Genomic DNA, 21,061 nt, shown 5'->3' with positions numbered 1-21,061 from the left:
TTCCTTACACTCCTGACTTATCACCTAATCTGACACTTGGGAAACCTTTTCCATAATTGTGGTTTTACAGAGCTCCTAGCAACTTAGTGGCAGCTTAACAGACATTCAAAAAATATTGGGTTGATTAAAATATGGAAGTGAGCTGGGCACAATGGCTACTCGGCAGGCTGAGGGAGAAGAATCAATGGAGCCCAGGAGTTTGAGGCTGTAGTGTGCTATTACCACTCTGTGAATAGCCACGGCACTCTAGCCTGGGCAACACAACACGACCTAATTTCTTTAAAAAAGTGGATATATAAAGTCAGGAAACAACAGATGCTGTAGAGGATGTGGAAAAATTGGAATGCTTTTACACTGCTGGTGGGAGTGTAAATTAGTTCAACCATTGTGGAAGACAGTGTGGCAATTCCTCAAGGAGCTAGAACTACAAATACCATTTGATCCAGCCATCCCATTACTGGGTATATACCCAAAGGATTATAAATCATGCTACTATACAGACACATGCACACATATGTTTATTGTGGCACTATTCACAATAGCAAAGACTTGGAACCAACCCAAATGTCCACCAATGATAGACTGGATTAAGAAATGTGGCACACATAGAACATGGAATACTATGCAGCCATTAAAAAGGATGAATTCATGGCCTTCGCAGGGACATGGATGAAGCTGGAAACCATCATTCTGAGCAAACCATCATAAGAACAGAAAACCAAACACTGCATGGTCTCACTTATAAGTGGGAGTTTAACAAGGAGAACACATGGACACAGGGTGGGGAACAACACACACTGGGGCCTGTCGGGGGATGGGGGGCTAGGGGAGGGATAGCATTAGGAGAAACACCTAATGTAGGTGACGGGTTGATAGGTGCAGCAAATCACCATGGCACGTGTATGCCTAAGTAACAAAACTGCACATTCTGCACATGTACCCCAGAGCTTAAAGGTATGAAAAAAAAAGTGGATACATTAGATTCACTTTAGTGCATACTAACACCAACTCTGCTTTCCAGAAATGTAACGGATACCTGTGATAACTGCTAATTTTAATGTGGCACACATGCTAGCAGACATTAGAGTAAGAAATATGCCACAGATCAGGAACAGTGTTTCCATATGGTGCCTGCAAACACAGGTGGGAATGCAGAATCTACATTTCTCATGACTCATTTAAAAAAGCTTGTTTTGTCATTTGCATTTCAATAAAGCTAGAAAAATAAAAAAAAAAGAGCCCTGAAGTACAAAAAGCCCTTATATATCTGCAGTAACTAAAACAAACAAATGCAATCAATGAAATAAATTATTTCTACTAAGATTTTTTTCCCTGGAGACTTTTTTCCCTTGGAGATTAAACACCATATTCAATATCCATTTCCTGGCAGAATCAATGCTAGTAAATACATTTTCTGAAAACATCCTGGAAAAAAAAAAAAAAAGAAAGAAATCATGGGGGAACAAAGCACAGTGTTTTCAAATAAAGTCTGAAAAAAAAAAAAGCCACTTCTTCAAAAGGCCATAATTGCTTATCGATGCGCTTGGCTCCCCAAGACTGTCCTAGACAGCAAAAGAAGGTTTTCTTTTCTAGAACCTCACAGGAGGACAAAGACTTGCTGCTTCCTTGGCTGTGAGCCCAATCAGTAGGACCACTTCAGGGTGTTATAACTGGTTGGCACAGTTTCTACTAGTTTCCAGTGCAATACTAAAAAAGGATTAAAAAAAAAAACAACCAAAAAAACCCAGCAGCTTACTAATAAAAAAATAAGCTACAGCATGGACTGTGAATTAAAGAGGTTGAGGTTGCCATTTTTTTCTTTCTTTTTTTGAGATGGAGTCTTGCTCTATGGCCCAGGCTGGAGTGCAATGGCATGATTGCCACTCACCACAACCTCTGCCTCCTGGGTTCAAGTGATTCTCCTGCCTCCTAAGTAGCTGCGATTACAGTTGCACACCACCATGCCCAGCTAATTTTTTGTATTTTCAGTAGAGACGGGGTTTCACCATGTTGGCCAGGCTGAACTTGAATTCCTGACCTCGTGATATGCCCGCCTCGGCCTCCCAAAGTGCTGGGGTTACAGACGTGAGCCACTGCGCCTGGCCGAGGTTGCCACTATAAAATATATTTAAAAACTAAGGAATCTGGAAAAATAAATTCAGAATTCTCCAAAGTATAGTAATAATAAAGTCACTAAACATAGTAGGTAATTGACATTCTAGATGATCAACATAGGGAAGAGAGGTTATTCTGAGAAAAGTAGTGAAGATGCTAGAATGCCAACTTCCTGAAGAAAGTTTATTTTTTTCTTTTTCTTTTTCTTTTTTTTTTTTTTGAGAGTCTTGCTCTGGCACCCAGGCTGGAGCGCAGTGGCAAGATCTCGGCTTGCTGCAGCTTCCACCTCCTGAGCTCAAGCCATCCTACTGCCAGCCTCCCAAGTAGCCAGGACAAGAAGTATGCACCACCATGCCCAGCTAATTTTTGTATTTTTTGTAGAGACAGGGTTTCACTACGTTGCCCAAGTGGTCTCAAACTCCTGGGCTCAAGGGATCCGCCAATCTCAGGCCCGCAAAATGCTGATATTATAGCTGTAAGTCCCTGAGACTGGCCTACATTCCTGAAGAAAATTTTAACCAATGACTGTTGACAAGTATTCTAAAGTCCCTGGTATCTGTTGCTGAAACTGCATCTCAAAATGTCAGTAAAACAAGAGTATGGGGAGGGGAATCTCAGGACATAGCCTACTGAATCTCAGCCAGAGACACCAATAGGGTGGGTTTATTCAGGTAAAAAAATATCCTGGTAAAAGATTATAAAGAAAAAAATAGTTGCCTAATCTAAATTCCTCCACCTAGTTCAAATATGATTGGTTAACCTAACATCAAGTGATCAAGGAATGGGTCTCTTCTTGAAAATGTGCCAGTATGCACAACTGGTTGCATGACTATACAGTGGTTCTAATGGGCTCTGGAAAAGGAAAAAACCTTCCACTAACGTTTTAAAATTTATTACCTGATGGAAGAAATTCCTATCCGGAAGTTGGCAATTTCAATTAAATGCCATTTTAGAACGTTTTATTAATAAGCAATTCTGACTGAATTAAGTAGAAATCCTAATTTCTATGCTTCTCCCCTGTAGCTAACATTTTTTAGTACACCAGGTAATGTTCTAAATACTTCACGTGAACGGACTCATTTAATTCTCTTAACAATTCTTGTAACTCGTACTATTTATCCCCATTTTACATGCACAGAGAGGTTCAGTAACCTACCAAAGGCCACACAAGTAAAGAGTGGATAAGCTAAAATCTGAAGCTAAATAGTTTGGTTCTGGAAACTTGCACTCTATATTATAGACTGCATTAGATAGGAAGGCTTTATTTATCACATTATTTTAGGAGAGGATGTTTATCACCAAGCCATAGAGCTAGTTAGTGGCAAAGCTATATCACAGGCAGGTCCTGTCCATCTCCCAGATTATTATCTCTGTACTCTGTTGAAATTTGATAAATTGAACCCTCAAGCGGTATTTATTTATGGAGATGTGTTACTCTGCAGAGAGTATACAGGATATTTAAACAACGTCTTTTGATTGAACTACCAAATAAGTAGTATCATGTTTTTATTTCTGGGACTGTGAAGAGCTGGAAAATGTTCTGCTAGTTGGCAGGAGTCTGATACTTAAATAGCTAGATACTGCCAATCTAGAAAAATCTTTTCTTCTGTAACTAGAGCTGTTAATCTAAGGGCTTAAAACTGATTTTGTAAGAAAAGATGAGACACAATTATTAGGTCTACAAATACAGACTGCTTCATCTATTTTGTCCACAGGACTCCTGGATAGTCCCTTAGCCTGTGAGGTCTGTGGAGGGGGAGATGATGCATGCAACTATTGCTCTGAATAAAGGAGTAGGTATTGATCAAAATCCTTATTGTGAATGTTGGAGAAAAAAGATACCCACTTTCAAACTTTTCTCCAAACTTGACAGGTCTGTATACTGTACTCTCTGACCCACTGGAAACTTAAGTGGACTAGAAACCTGATACTGTGGTTTCTCAAGTTGTACATCACTATGATTCAAAAATTTGTTCCTTTTAAAGACTTCTTTACACAGTTTCAGTAAATAAGTGCTCAACCGCTAGGTAATATAAACTTTATTATTATTTTTCTCTTCTTTTGAGACAGTCTCGCTCTGTTGCCTGGGCTGGAGTACAGTGGCTTGATCTCGGCTCACTGCAACTTCCGCCTCCCGGGTTCAAGCAATTCTCCTGCCTCAGCCTCCCGAGTAGCTGGGACTACAGGAGCGTGCCACCACGCCCAGTTAATTTTTTGTATTTTTAGTAGAGACAGGGCTTCACTGTGTTACCCAGGATGGTCTCGACCTCCTGATCTCGTGATCCCCCCCTGCCTTGGCCTCCCAAAGTGCTGGGATTACAGGCGTGAGCCACCATGCCCAGCACCATATTATTATTTAGAATATTTCCTGCCAATCAATTTCAGTGAATAAAATATGTTTGACTGTCTATGTGTTTAGAAGAGAAATTCCAAGTAAGGTTTTCAGTTTTCAATGCACACTGGTGATTAAAAGGGACCAGAGTAAAAAGAGAGGAAAGAAATGGCCACCATACCATCTTAAGTTTGGTGGCCAAGAAGTATTTCTGACAACAAATCTGTGAAGAGTTGTCTCAGAGAAGAGAGACACTTTGTGTCAGTTCAGAAGGCAGAGAAGTTACACAGTAGCATATTTTACTTAATTAAAAAGAAAAAAAAAAAAACAGAGGAAAAGTCATTGGTTCAAGTCAGAACCCATCTTAGTTTTGAGTATTGTCTTGAGATAATTTTGCCCAGATCACACAAATTGTATTATAAAGGCTAGGGGGAGAAACCACGCTAGCTTCAGTTACTAAGGGCATGGAACTTGGTGCACAGCTAGAGAAGGGTATCCTGTGGTGGGAAGGGGAATGCCTATTACTACTACTTGTCTCCCAACAATGAATATATTTAGTTATATCCATGCAGGTATCTCTTGGGTATGGCTCAACTGTTTCTGTCATATATAGCTCTTGAAAAGAAGAAATTATTATTGTCTTTTGTTGTGGTTTTTGTAGTCATCTTTAGAAAATTATTTCTGGGCTTTTCAAGAAGGAAAGAAGCAAAACCAGAACCATTCGCCTTTAATTTGTGAAGACCTCTCTTGCAAAGCGTCTTTTTACATGAACAGATTTTGCTTCTCATTGAAATAAGAGATAAAGGCAACAGAAAGCATATGACAATTTCTACTTAGATTTTAAAATTATAGACAAAGCTCTTATACTATATGAATAAGGGTATAAAGCTAAGAATGCAAAAAACAAAAACAAAAACAAAAAAAACCCCAGGAACTGTAAATTAACGCCTAGAGACATGAAGTAGGCAATACAAAAAAATCCATCCTAAAACTTAATAAATACCAAAACTGAAAGGCAAAAGATTAAGTTGAAGAACCTAAATCTGAGTTTGTCCTTCACTAAAACTTATTTTTATTCCATTTAAGTCCCCTTCTTCTCTTCCTCTCTGGTGCTATGTCTAAAAAGTGATGATTCTGTTAGGTTTCTACTACCCTAATGAATAGGAGAAAGAGTAAATAATTACCAAGTGTGACCTTAGTCCATGTGGCCATTCACAGATCCCTTGAACTGGGATAAAACTCAAAGTAGGGCCCGTGATCTTGGTATATTGTCTCCAATGCGTCTTGAGTATAACCAGCCTGATATTTTGGGGCATGAGAAAAAGTAAGCTGATGTATTTCTTCAAATGTTATTCTAGAAATTTACAGTTTATAGCATCGTCTATGTTTACAGACATATGTACATAGTTTATAGAGTCTGGCCTATATTGGCAGGTTTTTCCATTAGCTTTCTTATCTTCAGTCGAACCAAACTTATTATTACTTGCAGCATACAAAGAGAATGCAGACGAACACAAGAAATTAAAAACTAAACTACACTGAAAACTGGTAAAAGCTAGATCACAGAAACCACAGTGCTTAAGAAGACAATGCCAATCAAAGTTTCTTCTTTTCCCTTCAAAACTTAACTTTTCTCTTATCTCAGCAAAAGCTAATATTTTTATCTTTTAGACATTTTCCTAATTTATGTTTTCTTTCTTCATAGCTTCTCCAACTAATCCTCTAAATCATCCTTTTTCAACCACGATTCCTCATGTGAACCACAGAACTCAGAAAATGATTTACGGTGTACGACAATTTTTCTCAATTTTTCCCTAGGATGGTATATAATTAGTACCATTTTAGATGCATAGGATGTATACAATGGGTGCTGCTCCAGGACACCAGAGTTTAATTATCTCTGGAAACCACACTGGCTCAGAAAATGATTTACGGTGTACGACAATTTTTCTCAATTTTTCCCAAGGATGGTATATAATTAGTACCATTTTAGATGCATAGGATGTATACAATGGGTGCTGCTTCAGGACACCAGAGTTTAATTATCTCTGGAAACCACACTGGCTCAGAAAAGAAAGCTCCTTTATTACTTTTATATACTTGTTTTACAGTAAAATAGGTTCATATTCATCTACATACCATTAATTTGCTACCAATTTAGCTCATGTATATTAACTTTCCTTCTCATTTCAAGCCTTATCTCTCATGGTGGGTTAATGAGGTGAGTTAGGAACCAAACTATTGAATAATAAAAATGTAAAACTTTAATAGAAATTTGCCTTTTAAGTGTTTTGAAAAATCACTTGAAGGCATATAGATATAACCCACTGTTCAGTATTTTGTTGCTATTCTGCTTGCTTAGTCTGATTTAGCCATGAAAGCAGTATACATGGTTTTCCTTTCATTAATCACCATAGCCAAGCACCTAGTATAGGGGTCAGGAAAATTTTTCTGTAAAGGGCCAGACAGTAAATATTTTGAGTTTTGTGGGCCATGTAATCTCTGTCTCAGGTACTCAATTCTGCTGTCATAGCCCAAACGCAGGCACAGACAATATATAAATAAAGTGACATGAAATGGTGTGGCTGTGTTCCAACAAAATGTTATGTTTAATAATAAGTGTAGACAATATTTTGCTGACCCCTGACTTAGAGTCAGGGGTTTGCAGTTCAATAAATACTTTTAACTAATGATGATGGCAAAGGTAAGAAGTAGACCAGGGTAGGGACAGTTCCATAACTATACCTTCCTACTATATAGCAGTGATACAATTAGTTTCTGGTTTCTGAGAAGTATAAAAGTAAAGACTAGAGTTTTATATCCACCTAAAGTATATCCATGCATATGTGGTGATTCTGGAAATGAGCAAAAAGGAGAATAAATACTGTTGCTTTTTTTTTTATCATTTAATTAAAATAGTTAACTGAACTTTCTATGAATAAGCAGAGTGCTGATGGCTGACACATACATAGTCAAAAGAGTATTCAGAGTTACGTACCCTTTCCAATACTGATTTATCATCAGTTTGTACTTACTGAGTACTACCAGGCACTAGAAACTAAACAAAACACAAGAAACAATGAGACTGCAGTCATTGATTCCTGACTAGAACTGTGCATTAGAATCACCTGGGAGATTTTTAATTTTCTTTTTTTAGAGCCCCACTCAAAAACCTACTAAATCAAAATCTTACTTGTTAGGGCCCAGGATAAAATTTTGTAAAAGGGACCTTGGTAATTTCGGGAGCTCCTGGTGAAGAATCATTGCTAGAGGTTTATATTTTTAATGAAAGGTTAAACTCTAAACATTTTCTAATCTATGGTCAGCAATTTGATATTATAGTTTAGGCACATGGGCTTTAAAATCAAACAGCTGGGTTCTAATCCCATTTCTGCCAATTCCTAGCTGTATAACCCTGGGGAACTTCTCTGTGCCCGAGTTTCCTTATCTGTAAAATGGGCATAACAACATCAACTCAACTCAGCATTGTTGGGAAAATTCAATATGTAAAAAATAGCTGGTGTAGTGCTTGGCACTCACTAAGCACACAACAAATATGAACTATTACTACTTATTACACATTTCTTAAATTAAGAATACTATCAAATATACTACAATTTAACGGCCTGACTCAAGGTGCAAAGTCTCTTTAATAACTATTGGAAAGAAAGGTGATTAGACTGATTCCATCTTATCTTATACTAACCAGCAGAAGAGGTGTCCTTTTCCACAATCAACAGCAGGCGCTCTCAGCAATGGAAAGCTGAGTGTATCAGATCCAGATGTATTTGACCCTTGTTTTGTTAGTCTTACTGCTCTGTCACAGCCTGGAGTAGGACACCATTTAATGGCAGGATTATTTTCAACAAAGGCCTGTTTAAACAGCAATAACAAAACACAAAGAATATTTTAATGCTAAATTATAATACAGAGTGTACCTCTATGGTCATTTACTATAAAGCAAAGAAAGAAAAAGAGTGAAATAAAATGCATGGAGTTGTCAGTCTCAAGAAATTTAAACAGTACTGGAAAGTACTGAAAAAATTATTAAGGGGAAAGTAACAATTAACAAAATGATTTTTAAAACTTATGTTTTCTTTAGTCTAAAAACCATGTAAATGATGATAAAGTAAAAATGTAATTGTTCGCACAGAAAATATGTAATTTTAAAATGTTTTCTCATACAATGTGTCAGTTTCCTGATGAATATAATTATTAAGTAGAAACATGCATGTAGCTGTATTAGAAGAGTAAATTTCTAAATGGTATCCAAATAATACATAATAATACTATGATACTTTCTATGTTAAAGAAGAGGGGGCTGGGCACGGTGGCTCACGCCTATAATCCCAGCACTTTGGGAGGCTGAGGCAGGCAGATCACCTAAGGTCGGGAGTTGGAGAACAGCTTGGCCAACATGGAGAAACCCCAACTCTACCAAAAATACAAAAATTACCCGGGAATAGTGGTGGGCATCTGTAATCCCAGCTACTCAGAAGGCTGAGGCACAAGAATCGCTTGAATCTTGGAGGCAGAGGTTGCAGTGAGCGGAGACCACACGACTGCACTCTAGCCTGGGAGACAGAGTGAGACTCTGTCTCCAAGAAAAAAAAAAAAGTAGGACTTGTCTTTTTTTTTTTTTTTTTTTTTTGAGACGGAGTCTCGCTCTGTCGCCCAGGCTGGAGTGCAGTGGTCGGATCTCAGCTCACTGCAAGCTCCGCCTCCCGGGTTCACGCCATTCTCCTGCCTCAGCCTCCCGAGTAGCTGGGACTACAGGCGCCCGCCAGGTCGCCCGGCTAGTTTTTTGTATTTTTAGTAGAGACGGGGTTTCACCATGTTAGCCAGGATGGTCTTGATCTCCTGACCTCGTGATCCGCCCGTCTCGGCCTCCCAAAGTGCTGGGATTACAGGCTTGAGCCACCGCGCCCGGCCAGGACTTGTCTTTTAAAAGTTCATATATTAGACTCAGTAAAATCTGCTTAAAGCAGTTAAAATGTAACTTTTAAATCTCACACACACAAAAGAAAGTAACTCGCCTACACTTAAAACTTCTGGAAAAAAAAAGACAAAAAAAGATGAAATAAACATTATAATTCATTAAATAAACCTATTACTTGGAATAAAAATAATAAACTTCCAAGTTGAGAATCTTTATTTCCAAATATTTTAGGAGCATGAAAGATAATGTCTTTTAAAAAACTTAAAGTAGGTAAAATCTAATTTGAACATTATCTTGATCAATCAGTTATTAAAGTGCAAAAGGCAAATTAATAAAAAGTTCTGATAAATAGTTTTATTTTAAATTTTGTAAATTACTAGTACTTTAGCCTTTCCCCTTTCCTTTTATTATTATGAAATAATGCTTTAGCTTCAAACTTTGTCACCATTCCTTTATGCAACTTTTCTGATAAAGTGTTTCTAAGAAAAGACCCATTATTTTGTTTTCAAAACTAAAATAAAAAGAAAAAATAATGTTATAAAGGTTTAATAAAATCAAAATTATGGAAATTGGACAGATAATTGGCAGCATACCTTACCTTAATATCAAACTGTAGGTACCGTTTGTCCATCTCCTTTGAAACTACACTTTCTATGATATCCACAGGCACAAGTTGGAAGCAATCATATGCAGGGCAAAAAATGTTGTGAGCTTCACCTTCTTGAATTTTCAGATTCAAAAACCTATTAAAATGATCAATGGACAGCAAAGGAGCAAGGATATTATGTTGCGCATACATTCTAAGAATTTATGCAATAACATAACATGCTGTCAATGGACAGCAAAGGAGCAAGGATATTATGTTGCACATACATTCTAAGAATTTTCCTTTTTCTTCCTTTTTTTTTTTTTTTTTTTTAGAGACAGGGTCTCATTCCATCAACCAGGTTGGAGTGCAGTGGCACGACTGCAGATCACTGTAGCCTCATACTCTCGGGCTGAAGCAATCCTCCCACCCCAGTCTTCTGAGTAACTAGGCCTACAGGTGCATGCTGCTATGCTGGGCTAATTTTTAAATTTTTGGTTGCGATGCGTCTTGCTATGTTGTCCAGACTGGTCTCAAACCCCTGGTCTCAAGCAATTCTCCTGCCTTGGCCTCCTAAAGCTCTGGGATTATACACATGAACCACTGTGCCTGGCCAATTTTTCTTTATGCTGAATTTTCTGTCAGAGTATAATTAAAATAATACCAACAAAAGTGTGAAACAGCAACTGTAACGCATATTATCTGTTAAGCCATTCATTTTATATATCAATATATACACATACACATATATACATACACTCGTATGTTTTATATGTTTCTATTTTGCTTTATTCCCACTAAAAATCTGAAACAATCTGAAAAAATACTTTTATTTAAAATTAAAAATTCAGAAATGAGTGGCTCAGAAAGGTCATATTCAATTCTCAATATGCTATAGCTTTAAAGAAAAGGGGGCAATGGTATAGAAATGAGTCATAGGTAATTCAAGAATATTTTGGGGTGGCATTAAAATATAGCATAGATTTTTAAGAATAGGTTTATAGGTTTTCTCTTTATATTTCATTTAGATGAATATTAAAATAAGTTTTATGTCCTACTTAGGTATACTTGAGTAGTGAGGAAAAAATGCCTTGTAAAGAAAGAAGCAGGAATCCGGCCCAAGGTTAGATTAAAAGCAGGGTTCTTTTTTTCTTTCCTTTACTTACTTTCTTTCTTTTTTTTTAAAGGTGGGGTCTCTCTCTTTGCCCAGGTTGGTCTCAAACTCCTGGGCTTAAGTGATCCTCCCACCTCAGCCTCCTGAGTGAGTAGCTGGGATTACACGCATGTACTACCATGTTCAGCTAAAAGCAGTGTATTGACTTAGAAAATTCCAGGTCTGTCACCAACAAGGCATATGATCTTAAGCAATTTATTTAACTGCTCTAAGCCTCTGTTTCACCATATATAAAGTGGAGATAATAATGTGAACTTCCCAGGGTTGTTATATGTGAAAAATCTACATGGTGCATGACATAGAGTAAGAATTCATAAATTTTAGTAAGGATTATTATTTGTTTTTTTTTTTTTAGACGGAGTTTCACTCTTGTTGCCCAGGCTGGAGTGCAGTGGTGCGATCTCCAGCTCACCGCAACCTCCGCCTCCTGGGTTCAAGCAATTCTCCTGCCTCAGCCTCCCAAGTAGCTGGGATTATAGGCATGTGCCACCACACCCAACTAATTTTGTATTTTTAGTAGAGACGGGGTTTCTCCATGTTGGTCAGGGTGGTCTCGAACTCCCAACCTCAGGTGATCTGCCCGCCTCGGCCTCCCAAAGGGATTATTATTGTTATTATCATTTAATACTGCCCTTAGAAAAGCAAGAAACAAACTTTTGAAGTACAGATTATTGTATATTGAATTTAACACTTAAATCTAGAGAAAATAAATGGAAAACCAGGAAATTAAATCACAACTGCTTAGTCCTCACCATCAACATTTTATTTCACTAACTATAGTATCTTTTTTCTTTAGTTCTCTCATTCTCTTAATTCCACTGCACTTAACAACAACAACAACAACAACAAACACCTTATTGAGACCTTGGCAGGCCCATTCCCTTTGTTCCATCTTCTCTTTCATATCCTCGTCTGGGCAATTCATAGAAAAGAGAGTCCCCAACAGGCAGTTCTCTAAGTGCTCTCTACCACACCTCAAACCTAGCAGTATCTTTAGCGTTCTTTCCTTCTCATCCCACTCACTTCTGTGAAAGGGAGAGCTTTCTCTTTTACTCCCAGGCTAATCCTCAAATCCTCTGGCCAGCTCTGAGACTTGCACTATCCAATAACCTATCCTTTCTGTCTTTTACTTTCTAACGTCTCTTACCTTGGGCACAATAAACATGCTCAAGTTTTTCCCATTTTAAAAACCCTTACTAACCACACGACTCTCTTTTGTTTCATTTTCTTTTTCTTTCACATCAAAGTTTCCTGACAAAATAGTTTATGATGATCTGTTATTCCTTCCTCAAGCCCATGTCATTCACTTCTCAATTTCTGCAGCATCTGGCTGCTATCACCTCTTCACTGGGCCACAATGACTACCCATTAGCCTAATTTATTAAAGAATTCACAGTTTTTATCTTCCTTGATTTCTCTAGAACATGAGACACTGTGAACATTTCCTTCTTTCAAATTCTCTTTGGCTTCCAGGAATTAATTTTTTTTTTCCCTTGGCATTCTTCCTACCTCTGGTAGATCCTTATCCATTTTTTCACAAGTAGTGTTTTCACTCCTGTACTAAGGAGTGATATATAAGGTACATTGTGGCCTGACATGGTGGCTTACGCCTGTAATCCCAGCACTTTGGGAGGCCGACGTAGGCGGATCACAAGGTCAGGGGTTCGAGACCACCCTGACCAACATGGTGAAACCCTGTCTCTACTAAAAATACAAAAATTAGCTGGGCGTGGTACCAGGCGTCTGTAATCCCAGCTACTCAGGAGGCTGAGGCAGGAGACCCACTTGAACCCGGGAGGCAGAGGTTGTAATGAGCTGAGACGGTGCCACTGCACTCCTGCCTGGGTGACAGAGTGAGACTCCATCTCAAAAAAAAAAAAAAAAACAAAAACAAAGAAGTCTTAAGACTAAAAGTAGAGAATTGTTAACTGTAGAGTTCTTTTTTCACATAACAACATTCTCTTCTTTTTAGCTATGAATAGATTCCCTGGGAAGTTGGATAGTCTCTTGTCAAAGTTCACAGTTTGCTTAGACATAGTTACTACATGATGATGTTTTGAATTTTACATATTTTAAATATATCAGAGAAGATTTAATCATCTCTGAGGAATTAAATTACAGAACTGAGAAGACCTCATTGAAGACAGGATCAGTTCTGTTGGCCATGTTATTATTTCTCATCAAGACACAATTTAATAAAAATGTATGAGCACAACACGGAGTTGATGAGTGTCAGTAAAAGAGATAAATGTGGGGCAAACTTTACCTATATTTTTATCTTGCAGGTAAGATTCACAGATGATATCATAGGTAGGCTCTCTCTGCTTATTACAATGCTTAGGAATATGATAATAAGTAATACTTATTGAGTGATTATTACATGCAAGATCCTGTTTTAAGTGCTTTACATATATTAAGAAATTTAAAAACACTGACGATAATCCTATGAAGTACATACTATCATCACCACTTTATAGATTAGGAAACTAAGGAACAGGCAGGCTACCACTTACCTAAATCAATAACTAATAAATAGCAGAAAAGGAATTCGCAACCCAGTGGCCTATTGTATCTAGAACCTGAGCTCTTATATTCTCAATATTAGCAAAGAAATTCTATTCTGGCTAGAAAATAATAATTTCTAACTAATCTGTTGATTGATCAATCAATCAATTGATAGGATCTTCTTCTGTTACCCAGGCTGCAGTGCAGTGGTGTTGTCATAGCTCACTGTAGTCTTGAACTCCTGGGCTCAAGTGATCCTTCTGCCTCAGCTGCCCAAGTAGCTAGAACTACAGACACGTGCCACTATGCCTGGCTCTTCCCTTTTATTTCAGCCCTTGGCATCAATACTTTAAAGCAGGGGTGTCCAATGTTTTGGCTTTTCTGGGCCACATTGGAAGAAGAACTGTCTTGGGCTACACAAAAAATATACTAACAATAATGACAGCTGATGAGCTTAAAACAAAAATAGCAAAACAAACAAACAAACAAAAAACACCAAAAACCTCATAACGTTTTAAGGAAGTTTATGAATTTGTGTTGGGCCACATTCAAAGCTGTCCTGGGCCACATGCAGCCTGTGGGCCACAGGTGGACAAGCCTGCACTAAAGCATCTAGCTGTATTAATAAAAAGGTTGGGCAGAGTAAGATAGAGGGACTTTCAAACTATCTGAGGACCTATAAAAATGCTTCCTTGGTTTTAGATAGAAGTTTCTTTTCCTATATGCCTATTAAAAAAAAAAACTGTGATAATTTAAAAATGATTTCATCAACATACGAATCACTCAACATGGAACTTCTTTTATTGGCGCTTGATTTGACAAACTTGGAAGGGATGGAAAGGAGAATCCTAGGTAGGCTAGAACGTACTAATGAAATCAATAATTAGATCTTTCAAATTTAAATCTTACCATACATTTCTTATGGCTAGTTTGTGATGAGTTTGGGAGATAGTGCCTGTGATACAAATCAGGTGAGGAAGGTCAGTGACACTCAAAAAAAATTCAAGAAAATACCTGGGGGACTCAATTTTCATATACATACCAAGACCAACAGCTAACTTGGTAGAGCTCAGGTAATACTTCCTAATTCAGTACAGTTAACAACTAAGATAAATAAAATTTTACCTGGGAAGTATTTTCTGCCTCCACAACTGGGTTAAGGATAGCTTTGGATTGTGAGCTCTGACCTTTGTCAATTAGTTTACCTGTAACAGGTGTACTGATCTGATCCTATTTAAGTAGACTCTGAGTAGAATCTAGTCTATGTCTTAAAAGGAACAACCAGATATTCTGACTTAAAAAGCAGTAGCTTTTTTCCCCCTCCAAATGAAATCTTACCTCTGACTCCAATTTGGAAAACAGATAAAGAAATGTACTCAAAATCAAACCAGACACGTTGGGGGACTGAGGTGGGTGGATCACTTGAGGTCAGGAGTTCGAGACCAGCTTGATCAACATGGCAAAACCCCATCTCTACTAAAAATACAAATATTAGCAGGGTGTGGTGGTGGGCACCTATAGTCCCAGCTTCCCGGGAAGGCGGAGGCGTGAGAATCACTTGAACCCGGGAAGGAAGATGCTGCAGTGAGCTGAGATCATGCCACTGCACTTTAGCCTGGGTGACAGAGTGAGACCCTGTCTCAAAAAAGAAAAAAAAAAACAGAATGACAGCTCAGTGGTTGCCTACAAATGGGGGTGATAAAAGGAAGGCAGAAAGAGAAAAGTAGCACAGATTCAATGGGAAATGAGGAATTGGGAATGATAGATTCTAGGGGTTGTGGTGATGGTTTCAAGGTTGTATAGAGATATCAAAGCTTATCAAATTATTTATTTTAAATGTGTGGCTTTATGTATGTCAACTGTACCTCAACAAAGCTGTTTAAAAAGAAGAACTCAGAAAATCTGCTCAAGCTCTTGTCTCTCACCCACATAGTATTCCCTAGTTCCCTATACTTCCTAACTAATATTCCATAAAAAAAAAAAAAGGTTAAAAACTTCTGATTTCTAAGATTTTCTTTAATACCAACGATATACCTCACTTAGGTCATCGAACAACACTTTGTATGTCTCCAGAGATAACATGATATTACAGTGCTCATTATAGCAATCTTTGTTTAGAAACTTCTCTCGAAAAGTGCAACATGAGAGCTAAGTTAATGGATGGTGAAAAAGTATAAATCTTGAAAGGTAATGGGAAGGGTAAACAGAGATAAACACAAGAAGCAAAACAAATTTTCCATTAGTAAAATATACCCAACTATGTCTAGCTAAAACATTTAACTTTGCATTCACTAAAAAGGAATCTTAGACATCCATATTCTTACAGATTTTCAAGGCAATTTGATTGTCACAAAAAATTGAGACAGCACAAAAACAAATGCTTAAGATTCCTGGGATATAACACAAACTGATTCTTGCCTGAAATTTACATTAGATGTAATATAAATTAAAATACTAAGAAAAATTATTTGTATAACTGCTTTGTTTCTAAAGGTACCTTACATTAAGCTAAATAGCATTAATTAAAATAGCTGGGGAAGATGTAAAAATAAAAACAAAAATATTTTTCCTTACTAGTAAAGTCTAAATTCATTTCTGTGTAACTCAGAAGTCAATATAAACAATTTGTATCATTAAATACTGAAAGTAAACAATTTTATCAACAAATCAGAGCGCTATCATGCAGTAAGAAATGCTAACTAAGGTGCTCATATACTCACGACTCCCAACATCCTCTACAAAAGTCATGTCCACAGGGCATATCCACGGGGTCTTCAAATACAGAGATACTGCACATACAAATGTCACACTGGAGATGAAGAAGAACAATGATTTAAACAGAACTATACTTTTGAAAGAGAACAATACATTCATTTTCTTCACTTTTTTAAAAGGCAAAAATACTAGTACAGTAAATAAAAGTTTTTGAAAGTTACCTTTTTCAAAGTTTTAAGGACAGTAAGTGTGTCTTTCAGTAACAAATACCATGACTACCTCACTATAAACAACAGTGGGATTTAAATGTTCTAATGCAAAAATCAAACCCTTAAATTCCAAATTTATGTATTAATCAGCAACTGTGCATTTGGAAAAGGAAGTACAAGAAACAAATCATTCGGGTCAACATCAAATTGCATGTTGCAAAAAACCACTTCAGCATCATGCCCTTCACATTACACTTACCCTTCAAAATCCATAAAAACAGAGTAACTCTGTATTTTTAATGCAGCAACTCAAGATATCCAAACTTTCCAGGGAGAGAACCCTGCTGAGCATGGTGACTCACACCTGTAATCCCAGCACTTTGGGAGGCAGAGCTGGGCAGATCACTTGAGGTCGGGACAGCCTGACCAACATGGTGAAACCCTGTCTCTATTAAAAATACAAAAATTAGCTGGGTGTGGTGGCACGTGCCTGTAATCCCAGCTACTCAGGAGGCTGAGGCAGGAGAATCACTTGAACTCAGGAGGCAGAGGTTGCAGGGAGCTGAGATCGTGCCATTACACCCCAGCCTGGGGAATAAGAGTAAAACTTCATCTCAAAAAAACCCCAAAAAACAACAAAACTCCACCTATGTATTACAATTATGCCATTTTAACAGCCAAAGCTGCAATCACTTTTTCACCTACCTAATATCTTCTAAACAATAGCTCTCCAGAAGCAAAATGTATCATGTTACAGATGCAAATTACAGGATTCTGTTTTTCAAAAAGGCACAGATAAAATGAGAAGTACACAACAAAAAAAAAAAAAAAGAAAAGAAAAAAACAAAAACAAAAAAAAGAAAAAAAAAGAAAAAAAAATAGAAAAAAAATGAGAAGTACTTTCATATTTATCACATATTTCGAGTGGCTGAGTCATTCAAGAAATATTAAAATCTTCTATAACAGCACACCAATGATATGCCAATTAAAAATGCTGACAATGGCAGCACTGTTTTGTAAAATAATGAAACACTTATTTTGGAAATGCATCTAGTTAACAAACTACAGAAGCTTTACTGAAACAAATACATAACTATCAATATACTGTAAGCGCTTAAAAATTAGCTTTCAAGAAATTATAAAAAATGTTTCTGTATTTTTGGTTTACAGTGCCTATCACAAACTTAACTTTTTATATTTCAATATATTGTATACATGTGTGTACGTATTTTGAGATGTGGTCGTGCTATGTTGCCCAGGCTGGTCTCGAACTCCTGAGCTCAGGCAATCCACCCACCTCGGCCTTCCAAAGTGCTAGGATTACAGGCATGAGCCACCAGGCCTGGCCTGTATTTAAATCTTCAAGCAATTGAAGTTTTAAGGGAAAATAAAATAGATGGTTTCCCTAAACTGTTTTAAGTTCTCTGTATGGAAATGAGGAAAGAAAACCTTTTTTTTTTTTTCAATCTATAATTCAGAGATCACAAAAATAGTCTGTACTAACAAATATTTACTGAAGCACGGAAATAACTGAACCTTTCAAGAAAGGGACAGGATTCAATTATAAGAACACAACCAGACACTCCACGGAACAATATTAAATCATTTGAATGTTAAAAGACTAAAAACAAAGCTATGAGAAGTACAGTGAATACCAAACCATACCAAACTAGTGTCTAAGTCCCCAGGAGATAAGCTGATTTCATCTGGGGAGGTGACAGAAGAGCGCGTAGTCCTTGGAGTTCTTGGAGATGGTAGCGTGTCCCAGGCATTATACCCACTTGGTGGTGGAGTTGGCATTTGAACACCTGATCGTTGGCAGCAGTTCTCCGGGTTGGACATCCAAGCTTCAAGTAATTTCTCCCTGTCCCAGTCTTAAAGAAAAATGGAATGGATAGCTCTCAAAAAAGAAAATATGGTAATGTTTTAAAAGCTATATAATAACAAAAAATCTGAATGAATTACAAATTTTGGTCATGTAAAGAAAAAAGTATTTATATAAATGTAGTAACTGCAAATGAATGTCTAGGTATGTTCTTGTTATTAGCATTTTTACACAAAATTTAAGCTTTCATAACTGATCATGGCTTACAACCATGTCAAGATCTAGCAGTATGGTCAAAATTTCCAGTACTTTCTACTAACAATCAAAACAGGTCACTCACATATCACTCTTGGAATTCACTACATTTTCGCTGGCATAGGTTTAATTTAGCTTCTTTACTCTTTCAAATATATATATATATATAATTTTTAAACTGTCCTCACTGGCATCAAGTTGTAAAATGATTACATAGTTCACTATAGATATATCAAAATGCCAGTAGCAGGTCCTAAAAACCATTTAATAAACAGCTTGAAAGCAGAAGAAACTTCTGAAGAAATCAGAGTTATAAACAAAGTTTTAGTGAATTAGGTATAAATTCTATATTAAGTGATCCTGAACCTGGCTTAACTAAAAAATATTATCTTCCTACTGTGAATATTTTAAAAATTGCCAGGTAAAACATATTATAATGTCTAGAGCCATGAAAACCTAACCCTTTAAAAACAACAAACTAATACATTTGATTACTTTGCTAGGTGTTTTACATAATTTCATTTATTCCTCCCAGCAAACTTTTCAATTATTATTTAGGTGAAGAAATCAAGACTGAAGGAAGTTATATAACTTGTCCAAGCTCACAAAGATATTTGAAACCAATTTCTGTGATTCCAAAGCCTGTGTTCGTCCCGTGATCACACACTATTTCTGAGAAGACTAAAGGGTAAATTATTCACTGTAGGCACATTCTATAAAATTTTATAGCTTAAACACAAATAACTGGAAATTTTCTATATATGTTTTTTTTTTCGACCATATTAAGCCAATGTATTTGGCAGTTTAACAGGATAAATATGACTTTGACATGCAATGAAAACGGGTGTATTGCCAGCTAAGGAAAATAAACAAGTACATATATAAATACAGATGCTCCTTGACTTACGATGGGGTTAAGTCCTGATAAACCCACTGTAAACTGAAAATATAAGTTGAAAATGTGTGGTTGCCTAGGAGCTACAGCTCACTACAGTGGCCCAGCATCTCAAGAGTAGCATGGTTTCTACTGAATGCATATTGAGTTAGCACTATTATAAGTCAAAAAATATAAGTCAGACCATCCTAAGTCAGGGACTATCTGTATATACAGAGTTTTTCTGGTGATTATTTTACATAAATAGAGTATCATATAAACTTTATCTCCTTTTCCCATTTAATCAACCTGAAAATCTCTCCAAGTAAACTAGTTTAACATTATTTCCTTCTTTTTAATGACTACATATTAATCCACTGTGTTTCACTGTGTGAAACAATTTGTGTATCATAATTTAGTCAAATATCCCCCTACTTTGTTTATAGTTATTTTTTTGCCACAACGAGGCTGCAATCTACATCAGTGCAGTTAAAAGTATATATTCATGTTTATATTGGTATTTCATTGGTATAAATTCCCTGGAATGAGACTAATGAGTCTAAGGCCCATCGTGTTTTTAAAAGAAAATGCTAGATGGCTTTCCAAAAAGGTTACAACAATTTTTTTTTTTTTTTTTTTTTTTTGAGACAGGGTCATGCTCTGTGACCCAGGCTGGAGTGCAATGGCATGATCTTGGCTCACTGCAGCCTCTGCCTCCCGGGTTCAAGAGATTCTCATGTCTTAGCCTCTCAAGTAGCTGGGACTAGAGGCAAGTGCCACCACTCCAGGCTAAGTTTTACATATATTTTTAGTAGAGACAGGGCTTCACTGTGTTGTCCAGGCTGGTCTCAAACTCCTGACCTCAAGTGATCCGCCCACCTTGGCCTCACAAAGTGCTGGGATTACAGGCATGAGCCACCACGCCAAGGACGTTATAACAGTTTTTACTTCTGTTAGCAATGAGGAACCTTACCAGTTTCTTCTACAGCAATGGGTGTTAACAGTTCTTTTAAACATTTATAAACTGACAGTTCACTGTTATTTTAATTTGCATTTTCTTGACAACAGATATATTCAAATATCTTTTGATGTGTTTATTGGCCATCTGGATGTGCTCTTCTGTGAATTACCTATCCATATCTTTTTGCGATTTTGGCACTGGGGTATTTATCCAATTTCTTGTTAATTTAAAGAAGGTTTTTATATACAATAAACATTAGCTAATATTGTTTCCAAATCAAAATTATGTTTCCTGACTTTGTTTATGGTATACTTACAACAAAAATTTAAAGATCCAATATACTTTAATATGTCTATCTCTTCTTTAGCTTTTCTTGTCTTAGCAACTCAGAAGTTTTCCTCTGTCCTTAGATTTACATGTAAGTCTCCTAGACAAACTGATGAACTGACTTTATACCCCTCATCCTTTTTTTTTCTTGGTATTCCAATGGCCAGTCATATTAGGGCCATTTAATGAATTATATATCCTTTCCCCACTGATCTATAATGTCATCTTTACATAAATTATATTC

At 36.9% G+C, this 21,061-nt stretch overlaps 1 protein-coding gene across 2 annotated transcripts in view; it reads right to left on the bottom strand.

Annotated features, from left to right (window-relative positions):
• Positions 1-21,061, bottom strand: part of ANKIB1 (ankyrin repeat and IBR domain containing 1) — a 164,624-nt gene that overhangs the window by 31,168 nt on the left and 112,395 nt on the right. For both annotated transcript variants that reach the window (XM_030932121.1, XM_030932122.1), the window contains exons 6-9: positions 18,241-18,449; positions 16,372-16,460; positions 9,985-10,129; positions 8,154-8,320 (exon numbers count right to left, since the gene is read on the bottom strand). In XM_030932121.1, coding sequence (XP_030787981.1) covers positions 8,154-8,320; positions 9,985-10,129; positions 16,372-16,460; positions 18,241-18,449 — 610 coding nt within the window. The remainder of the gene's footprint in view (positions 1-8,153; positions 8,321-9,984; positions 10,130-16,371; positions 16,461-18,240; positions 18,450-21,061) is intronic.

The sequence above is a fragment of the Rhinopithecus roxellana genome, chromosome 6 (assembly GCF_007565055.1).
Source record: "Rhinopithecus roxellana isolate Shanxi Qingling chromosome 6, ASM756505v1, whole genome shotgun sequence".
NCBI classification, from domain to species: domain Eukaryota; kingdom Metazoa; phylum Chordata; class Mammalia; order Primates; family Cercopithecidae; genus Rhinopithecus; species Rhinopithecus roxellana.
Note: the sequence above shows the minus strand (reverse complement) of the source record. Positions and strands in the feature narration are given on the sequence as shown.